This window comes from Rhodnius prolixus, unplaced genomic scaffold, assembly GCF_049639745.1.
Source record: "Rhodnius prolixus isolate KJV_2025 unplaced genomic scaffold, Rpr scaffold_27, whole genome shotgun sequence".
Classification (NCBI taxonomy): Eukaryota; Metazoa; Arthropoda; class Insecta; order Hemiptera; family Reduviidae; genus Rhodnius; species Rhodnius prolixus.
The window spans coordinates 752,207-763,244 of NW_027411607.1; the positions used below are offsets into that span (position 1 = coordinate 752,207).

An 11,038-nucleotide genomic window follows, 5' to 3' on the forward strand; every position below is an offset into this window, starting at 1 on the left:
ATGCTAAAATGCATAAATAGTGTTTTGATTGGTTTATTGTATCATAATGAAAAAGAAAATCGTTGGAAGAGGTCTTATAAATTCGATCATAAACAGACTACCATTTGAAGCGCATATACCAGGTTATAGATTCTGTGGTCCTGGAACTAAGTTGCAAAAAAGATTAGATCGTGGAGATAGAGGAATTAATAGTTTGGACGAGGCCTGTAGAGAGCATGATATTGCATATTCTCAGCATAGTGATTTAGAATCAAGACATAAGGCTGACCTTATACTGGCGAACAAGGCTTGGGAAAGAGCAAAAGCTAGTGACGCATCACTTGGTGAAAAAGCAGCAGCTTGGGCGGTAACCAACGTTATGAAAGCTAAAGTTAAGTTGGGGGGTGGAAGCGGTGGGAAAAAGAAAAAATGAAAACAATAAAAGATGTTATAAAGGCGGCGAAAGTAACATCGCCTGCATCTATTAACGATGCATCAATCAAAGCTCTTAAAAAGGCAAAAATTTATTTAAAAAAGGCTAAACCGTCAAAAATACCTAGAATTTTACCAATACCAAGGACTGGAGGAATAATTCCTTTTCTTGTACCCCTATTTGCAGGACTATCCGCCCTTGGAAGTTTAGCAGGTGGAGCATCGGCAATAGCTAAAGCAGTTAAAGATACGCAAATTGCAAGAGATCGTTTAGAAGAAATGAAAAGACATAACAGAAAACTGGTATCGCAGAAAATTGGTACGGGGTTATACCTTAATCCCTACAAAAATGGATATGGCCTTTTAATTACAAAAGATTGACTAATTCCAAACAGAGCACTTACAAATATAGAATTAATTAAATTCGCTAAAGACGTGCCTAATTTTAGGGGTGTTTATATGCGAGATTCATTGCCAAAATTGCCTAAAATAAATGAATGCGCCATTGTTAATCTAGATTCGTCGGATAATCTTGGCACTCATTGGGTTGCATACGTTAAAAAAGGTATTAATGTCAATTATTTTGATGCATTTGGAAATCTTAGGCCGCCATTAGAGTTACTCAAATATTTTGACGGCTGCAAAATTTTATATAATCGTCGAAGATATCAAGATTGGGAAACACCTTATTGTGGACATTATTGCCTTTTGTTTCTTTATAAAAATGCTTAATTACATTATATTTCATCATAGTCAGTCATGTCTTACACGTTCACCTTAACAGGTGTATCTAGCACTCTTACAGCTGAAATTTTTCCATCAATTAATTTAACAGATGGAAACTACAGTATTGGTCTACTCAGTTTTCAAACGTACAATTCGATTCCAAATGTGATAGAAGATGTTAACAATAAATTTTATTATGGTGATGAGGTAATCAGCATACCTACAGGTACCTATGAAATTTCGGCTCTAGCAAACTATTTAAAAACTCATATGCAATCACCAGATTCTCTAAACCTTAAAGCAAATGTGAATACATTAAAAGTAGAATTAACATGTACAAAGCCTATATATTTTAATAAAGAACAATCCATCGGCCCATTGCTAGGATTTACTAAAGAAGAAATTCTCCCACCATTAGTAAAACATATGTCCAATAATATTGTAAATATTCACAGCGTAAATACTATTTCAATAAACTGTAGCATTGCATCGGGTTCATACAGAAATGGAAAACCTATGCACAGTATATATGAATTTGCACCCATAGTTCCACCCGGATATAAGCTGGTACATGAGCCATCACCAGTCATTTATTTCCCAACTAACGTTGACATATTAGACAATATTACGATTACAATAACAGATCAAGATAATAAAATTGTTGACTTTCTTAAAGAAGTAATAACTATTCGTTTACATCTAAAGAAAAATGGGGGTTGATTTCAAGCAAAAGTATAAAAGCGGTCTGGATAAATTACAATTTCACATTAATAAAAGTGTGCCATACAAAACGTTAACACCATCAAACGTGAAATTTTTAGAAGAAGAGCTGGGGTTTTTAGTGAAATCAAAATGGAAGAGATTTTAAATGTTGGTGATGCGGTGACTTTCGAAGAAAGAATAACCAACTATGAATATCATACCCATCAACCATACACTCAATCGCTAAACAATTCAGATGAAATAATTATTGCTATACAACAACAGGACATTTACACAGTTCCATCAAAAAGTTACTTGCATATTCAAGGACAACTAATAAGAGAGGGGGCTACAGAAACCACTGTGGACCAAGATATGAGATTAGTAAGAAATGGTGTACTATTTTTATTTGATGAAATCAAATACAGGTTAAATGGAGTTTTAGTCGATCAAGTTCGTAACCCGGGGATAACAAGTATTCTTAAAGGATATGTATCGTTTAATAAAGATAAAATAACTTCTCTTGAGATGGCTGGTTATATGCCTCCCCATGAACTGTCTAAAATAAATGATGAAGATGGAAATTTCGATGTTTGCATTCCATTGGATACTGTGATGGGATTTTTTGAGGATTACAATAAGATAATTCTACAGGGTAAACAGGAATTGATTCTTCATAGAAGTAGAAGTGATACGGATGCTGTAATAGTGAGCAAAGACGAAGAAAATGCCAAAGTTACTCTTAAATCAGTGCAGTGGAGGATACCCCATGTTAAAGTTTCCGATGAGCAAAGGTTACATTTTTTAAATTTCGTTAATAAAGGAAAAACAATACATATGGCTTTTAGAGCGTGGGATTTGATAGAGTATCCGCATCTACCTCTAACAAAAGACCATGCATGGGCATTAAAAACCAGCACTAATCTAGAAAAACCGCGATATGTAATCTTCGCATTACAAAATAATAGAAAAGCTAATAAGAAAATGGATCCATCGCTGTTTGACAATGCCAATATTACAAATATTAAATTACACTTAAATTCGGAAACATACCCTTATGATGATTTAAACATTGATTTTAGCAAAAATTATTATTCCATTCTATATTTTATGTACCAAAATTTTCAACACAGTTATTATGGAAAGAAAAACGAGCCTCTAATGTCTAAAGAACAGTTTAAAGCCTATGCCCCTATTATAGTTATCGACTGCTCACGTCAATCAGAGATAATTAAATCATCATCTGTTGATATTAGAATAGAAATGGAAGCTTCCGAAAATTTCAATGCTAATACAAACGCTTATGCTCTAATATTACATGATGCACTAGTTGAATATAATCCTCTTTCTGGATTAGTTAGAAGAATTTAACTAGTTATGGAGGGGGAAAACTTATTTAAACAAAATTTACTACAATAACACTTAGTTATTGTTTACAATGAGTACCGCAGTGATTGATTTTCAAGGTTATTTAAATTCACAAAATTTCTTCATCATAAAGGAATTATCGATAATTGACGTTGACCATCCTACAAAGTTGAAGCACTGGTTATTTAAACCACCCACTCAGTTTAATGGAAATCCACATTCACAGACTAATAAATGGATCTATAAAAATTTACATGGAATCAATTGGGAAGCTGGAACTACTGATTATTTAGAAGTGGAAAATATATTAAAAAACTCTACTTCATCTTATGTTTATCTATTTGCAAAAGGACTTGAAAAATGTAAATTCCTAGAACAACTGATTGGAAAAGACGTCTTTAATTTGCAAGACTTTGGCTGTCCATCCCTTAAGTGCTTACCATCGCTAGAGTTTACCAAGTGTGCATATCATAAGGAAGTTAAATATAATTGTTCTCTAAAATTTGTTAAAAAATTATCATTGTGGTTGTGTCAAAATCGATTAAATGTTGATTTTAATAATGCTAAAGTTCGAGAAAAAACATTCAATCAATGGCATGGTGTTATAAATCCGGAATTTTTAGCATTTAATGGATTCATCCATTGCAGAAATCGTACTATCAAATGTGTTTATTGTAATGCAGAATTTGATGACAGCATTGATAAATGTCCATGTAATATGCATAAATTGTATAATTCAAATTGTATGTGGTTTATAAAACAAGGACTATTATAATAAATTTTTTTATAATTTTTTGTTTTTTTTCTTAAATCACCACCTTTATTGTTTTTATGGGTTTTAAAAAAAAAAGACGAAAAAATTGGTTAAGAAAATATATTTATAATAATATTTAATGTACAGAAAGATTTAAAAATTAGTTTTTCAAGAATCTTGTTCTAGTAACTAATTAATAACTAGTTCTAGTAACAACTTCATAAGATATAATAAGGCCACTAATTAACTATAAATATACTGCAAGAAATCACATTAAGCCAGTGCATTTTCAACTGTTTGAACTCCCTGCATAAATGGTAAGACTGATGACAGCATTGATAAATGTCCATGTAATATGCATAAATTGTATAATTCAAATTGTATGTGGTTTATAAAACAAGGACTATTATAATAAATTTTTTATAATTTTTCGTTTTTTCTTAAATCACCACCTTTATTGTTTTTATGGGGTTTGAAAAAAGGACGAAAAAATTGGTTAAGAAAATATATTTATAATAATATTTAATATACAGAAAGATTTAAAAATTAGTTTTTCAAGAATCTTGTTCTAAATCTTTGTAATGGTTTAACGCCCTTGTGCTAATACCATCATCTAAAATACGTCTTTTATTATCTAAAGGACATAGAGATGTCTTATTTTGCTCTATGGTTAATAATTGATGTTTCATTGACCTGAACATATTCATTTTATGCTTAATAGGTAAACCAGATATTAGGCAAGCAACATAGTCCTCAAAAGTAATAGTTTTCTTAAGTACATCTTTTTTCACCCCCTTAGCTTTTTTCAAGGAGCCTTCATTATAAATTTGAATCGCATACATTTTAGGTCGTAGCCCCACAAATGCAGAAATGATTTTACCAGCAACCTCATCTTTAAATTTCCCCAACTTTTTCTTGTTTTCTTCCGAGTAATATTTGTGACTAGCTGGATAATTAGACAGATCTAGATGGGTGCGCATATTGTACATTTCCTGATATAAATCATCAGTTTTAATTTCATAAACAAAGGAATCAGTATCAGTGTAACAAAGTTTTAAATTATTTTTATAGAGAGGAACCATGATATCATAATGATAATAAAACATCTGTATTTTGGATAAATCAAGCACTGTAAGCCCTACATAGATAGGTTTATTAAATAAAATTTTGGTTCGTGCAAAATGAATAGCGGCTAGTGCTTCAGTATAAATAGTCCAATTTATGCAGTTGTGTCGAGCAATTAATTTGTCTAATTTTTGGGGGTCTGATACAAGTTTAATATCAATTTTTTTTCGTACATTTTCCATTGTTTTGCCAAAGACGGAGTTGTTATACAGTTTATATAAATCTTTTTCAAAATCGCTGTTAGTTTTAGTGCGCAACTCTGTATTATGTAGTATATAACTTGATAGCCACGGTTTTTGCTTAAATTCTAATGCTCTATTAATTTTTACCAATTTTAAGCCGTGCCTTAACGCTTGCTGTAAAATTAAGTGATGACAAACATAATTTACTCGTGACCCTAAATGTGAAACTAATTTTTTTTGTCCATCAATCATTATATTTTCTGCTAAAAATGGGAAATCATTGTGTAAATCGTGGAGAGAACTGGGGTAATCCACATTTACATCTAAAATGTAACCGATTTCACTAGTTTCCCCCACCAATTCTAAATCTATTTCTTCTGGATTAGCCCACTTAAAGCCGCTATATGGTAAATACTGATTCATAGCAAACCCATATAGATTGTTGCAGTCCTGGTATGTAATATATGTGGATTCTAATATTGGGTTATATTCGGCCATATATTTATTATTTGCCTCAACAAACCTATGCGTCACACTATTGATCCCCCCTCTTATTCCATTTTCTACCATTAGAATTTGATCGTAGTCAAATAAAAGTTCTAATTCACAATTTGTAAATTTTAACATGGCATCCCAACTTAATCCGGGGAGGGTATAATAATGAGCGGGGTCCAATTTATGCGAATTAATTGTTACATTTCGAAAATTTTCAAAAATATCTGCTAACAAAAGCACATCAATTTTTAAATAAATATCGCTATATTCACCAAGAGATTTGCATGAAAAAGCTTCCCAAACTTGACGACCTTGTATATAATCCTCTTCGCTTATGCCCTCCCCTTTAAGCGAACTAAAAAATGCCTCAATAGGGGGAAAAGATGTTTCATTTAATTTATCCCAATTAGAAACATGTTCATAGGGAAATACCCCTTTACGTTTGACCAAATGCATTAAATTTGGGGCAATAAATTTAGAGATTTCAATAAAATGGGTTAAATTTTTAGATAAGCTATCAAGACTAGATGCCATAAATCGAAACGAATCTAGAAATCTCAATTTGATTTTGTTATTTATAATTTTACTGAAAGAAATATATTTTTCTTCTGAATTTGGTATTACTTCTATATCTTTTTCATCATACCCCAGTTCTTTGACAATGATATGAGCATCATAACCGCTAAGGTTATGGCAAAATATAGGTAAAAAGTTAGGTAGTTGACAACGCAAATTGCAACTGTTGTGAGCAGGACCACGATATTTTCCTGATAAATGTGAGTGATCGATTACTTTTTTAAATTGTTTGGCGTTTAAAAATGGTTTGTTGCACAAATAGCAAACCAATGCTTCCGAATGATAAACCATTTCTTCACCGCCTAACGAGCATTCAATGTTATGGCTATACAATACCGCAACCTTTTCTGCAACTTCCTTTAATTTGAATATGCAATGCTTGGCAGCATCTGGACCTCTATAAAGGTATGGTTCTTTAGGCAAACCGTGATCTAAATCTTGTAATTCATTAGAAGTTTTTACATACATACAAAAACTCATCGGTGTATGTCTATGGGTAACTAAAGTATACGATTGTTCGGTACTAGGTTGGCATGTGGCAACTTTTTCTAGAAAGGTTTCAAAATCAAGATATATTACAACTGGAACGCGATGCATGCGCTCAACACATTCAAATTTTGCAAATGGCTTTTTAAATGGAAGTTCAATCTTAGCAGGTGTTTTAGTACCACAAATTTGCTTGTGTCGTTTAAATCGAATTTTTCCATTGTATCGCTTATCAAAACGTGTAAAACATCGATCGCATATTAAAGTTAACTGTTTATTTGCACGTACTTGTTTACTTATAAGTTTTTTGAAATTTTTAATATATACGTAATGAAAATGATTTTTATCACCTATTAACAATAAATTTCGATGATCACGGCACTTTTTTTTAACAATTCTAAGGGGGTATACGCGATTGCACTCGTCTAAACCAAAAATGTTTATTGTAATATTATTAGTTCTTTCGAAAATTGGAATACTTTTTAATTCTGTGGGATATTGTATACATTTGAAATTGTATTTATTTTTTAGCAATATTTTTTCATATCGGTTGGGGACATGAGCATTTTTTTTAACAAATTTAGCTAATATGGTATATATAAAACATTTATCATTGTAATTTTTAACATTGATACAGGCCTTTTTAGCTTGAATGTTTTTTGGTAATGGGATGTAAGAGGAAATTATAAGTGCAGGATATTTACCTATGCGCACCCTTAGGCCATCTACAGATATTAATTTCCAACCGCTTTTAGACATAACTGCTTGCTCCATCTCCCGCTTTAATCTAGAAAATGCCTCGGAGAGATATTCATCCATATCTGTTTCCATATATATAGGCTCATTGGATGTCTTCAACGCTTTACTCATTTCCTCCCCCTGCATATTTTTAAATGTACAGTCCACCCATAGATTAACCTTGATGCTGGAATAAAGTTTTACATGTTTTTTTATAATTCTATGTGCTTTGCTTTTTATATTGTTTAGAAATTGTGATAGGTCCATGCAGCAGGGTGATCTTATAAAATATGAGGCTAAACGTCCTTCAAATGCAGTCTCATAGGGTGCAATATTATCTTCCTTTGGTCTTAAAGCAAGCAGCTCTGCAATTCCGTTATGTCTATCAACTGTGGTTTGACAAACTGCTTCATGCATACGCCCATTGTGAATGTCCGATAAAATGCTTTCACATTTACTACATCTGGTAACACAAAATTACAACCAATGTTTTATTTAAAAATAACTATATTACCTTTACAGGCCTTACTAATTACCTATAATTTCCTCGAGCTGTGCATCTGCGTTGGTGTCTTTTCAAATCTTTTTTCAACATGTAATCTTTACCACATATACACTCATATTTACAACGCTCATTATGAGCTAATGCCTGATGAACGCTATATTGCCTTTCACTGGAAAATGTGATCTTACATTTATCACACTGTTAACATTTCAAAAAATATTAGTATTAATAATGTGCTGTTTAAATATATTTATTAGTATGAGAAAAATGTACTTACATTAAATGTGCGTACGCTGTTTAATTGATTCATTATTAATGTAATTGGGGTAGGCTACTTTTTATTTAAATTGTTCCGAAACTTATGATGTGTCCTTCGCTAAATGCTCTTGTAAATAATAGTGTATCTAGTTCATTACAACACCAATCACAGTTTTCGGCGTTTGTTGTTACTGTTAACAATTCTTCACAGTAAGAACAGAGATAAGTATTTAAGTCCTTTGATTTATGCTGAACTGAATGTTTGCTTTTAACCGATGCTATAAGATTAATATTCAAACTATTAGAGCAATCAAGGCATAATAGTCCGAATTTAGAATATATAAATTTAGATTTTACACAAGTGTAATCAGATGCACTATATACACCCATGATATTATATAATATTTACTATAAATAGAAAAATAAAATTTACTAAAGGTTAATTTTAATAATATAAATTTAAATTTTTAAGTTATGTTTAATGAAAATTAAGCATGAACGATTTATTATCAGGGTGAATTTCTTTATATACAAGATTATATGATAAAGGTTGATAAGTTTGAATCATTATATCGGTTATTTTAGACGCAAACTGTTTGGGCAAGTATCATTTAATTTGCTTCTTATTATCACTGTCTTCAAGAAGAACGTTAACGGCTAATCCATGCTGTGTGTTACCCTTATTAATTTCGATGATTCTATAACTTTTATTTATTGTTAGATCTCTTATAGATTTCACAACAAAATCTGATTTACAGCTGTTTAACGCAGTTAATAAATCTGTCATCTAAAACAATATTTCGCTACTATTAAATTAGCACATTTTCATTTAAATTAAATATTCTATATTTAATAGTAAATAAATTGTCTTACCATTTATGCAGGGAGTTCAAATAGTTGAATATGCACTGGCTTAATGTGATTTCTTGCAGTATATTTATAGTAAGTTAGTGCCCTTATTATATCTTATGAAAGCAAGGTTACAACTGCATTTTACTTTCTAATGTATGATGCAACAACCGTTGTACTATGTAAAATTGCACCTCGGAAACCTTCAACATTTAAAACCTGTCTAATGCAGATTTAATAAAACTTGTTTCACACACACACACACACACACGCGTAAAACACATAGACACGTAAAAACAACAACAATCTTATAGCCAAGATTTCTACCAGTTATATTAACAAGGTCCAGTTAGTGTAGTGGTTAGCGTGCGCAATTCATACGCTGAGGGTTGCCGGATCAAATCCTGGCCAGAAATTTATTAAATTTTATTTTTCTAATATTTAATTTCCCCTCTCTACCAGGCCTAGTGATCCTGGGGGGGGGGGAAGGCAAAATTAAAATTTAATAATCCCCTCACCACCCCTCTCCAAGTTGCCAGGATGGCGGCCATGTTGCGCAGAAACTGGGGCCAGGATCCTACTTTTCTCCCTACTAACTTCATATATGTTTCTTAGAAAAAAAACAATATTTTTAAAACTGAACTTTGCCCTTATTAGCTTTTATTGCTTTATATTTATTTTTTTATTATTTATTGAAAATATTTACAATTCATTTAAGAAAGAAAAAAGAACTCTACATAAAAATATTTGTACTGACATAGCAACGGCTGTCTGTCAGGAGTGCTGTTAATACAACAAATAAGAAAATAAAAAGAAAAAGAAAGTTTACCTATGAAAATAAAACTTTACATTTTCACAAAGAAGGAAAACTGTGAATAAATTCTATATAAAAGAAAAAATAATTAACAAATACATTTTTTGTTTATTTTACATTTTTTATTTTAGGTTGTATAATTAAAAATTGAAATTTTCAACTAAATATGACCGATAAAGTGTAGCTTCGTTTAGGTATCTGGTCAGAGCTGCCCAATCTGCACCATTCAACCATGCTATCATTTCGTCTCTCGTTAAGGTGAGGCCACCCAAACACTTTTTCCTTATTCCCGCCAGAACCCTACAGCGACCTAAGAAATGGTACACATCCTCGTCCTCACGAAGGTTACACATAGAGCAGGAGTAGTCTTTTCCCTGGATGAAAGGTTTATAATTTAAATTAATAAGTTCTCCTCTTATTTTGGATATATTACTGATATTGGAGACACGCATACCCAAATTTATATAGTCTACATCCAGGGAAAGTTGCTTGTAAATATTATGAAATACCCCTTTCAAAGCTTTATCTCGGAAATCCGACCGATAACCAACGGTTAGATTACTTTTCAGGGTATTCAGCTCCTTCCTCCATTGCTCTATGGACACGAAAACATGCCCAAATTCACAATTTCTTTGCTTAGACCAATTGATCCAATCATTAAACCACAAAATTTTCTTTTGGATTACTTCCTGAGCTATCAATTTGGTAAGTCGAAAATCTTCAAAATTTAAGGTCTTTAACACGTAGTTAAAATGAAGAAAGAAAGTGAAGACGTGGATAGGCAAACATTTGGTCTCTAGGTAGATCATATAGTCAGGAGTATTTTTTGGAAGTCTTAATAATTTTTTGATGAATGTCCTCTGCACTTTTTCAATGATTTCCACATGCTGATACCCCCAGGCCTGGCAACCATAAGTGAGGACAGACCGTGACACAGATCTGAAAATATCGAACTTCGCCGAAAGAGGGATGCTATCATTTGAAAATAGATTTGACCAGACAGTGTTAAGACCCAACAAGGCATGGCGAGCACAGTCCGAAAAATGCGA

At 32.0% G+C, this 11,038-nt stretch overlaps 2 protein-coding genes across 2 annotated transcripts; one reads left to right on the forward strand and one right to left on the reverse strand.

Moving 5' to 3' along the window:
* The first annotated feature begins 1,989 nt into the window (after positions 1–1,989).
* On the forward strand, positions 1,990–3,210 carry LOC141455160 (uncharacterized). Its single transcript, XM_074130019.1, has one exon. The coding sequence runs from the start codon at positions 1,990–1,992 to the stop codon at positions 3,208–3,210; it is 1,221 nt and encodes a 406-aa protein (XP_073986120.1).
* A 1,305-nt stretch (positions 3,211–4,515) lies between these two features.
* On the reverse strand, positions 4,516–8,491 carry LOC141455161 (uncharacterized). The gene is made up of 3 exons (XM_074130020.1): positions 8,346–8,491; positions 8,100–8,266; positions 4,516–8,026 (listed from the first exon to the last, which is right to left on the reverse strand). The coding sequence occupies exons 1-3, from the start codon at positions 8,376–8,378 to the stop codon at positions 4,516–4,518; spliced, it is 3,711 nt and encodes a 1,236-aa protein (XP_073986121.1). The 5' UTR covers positions 8,379–8,491.
* Between the last annotated feature and the right edge of the window lie 2,547 nt (positions 8,492–11,038).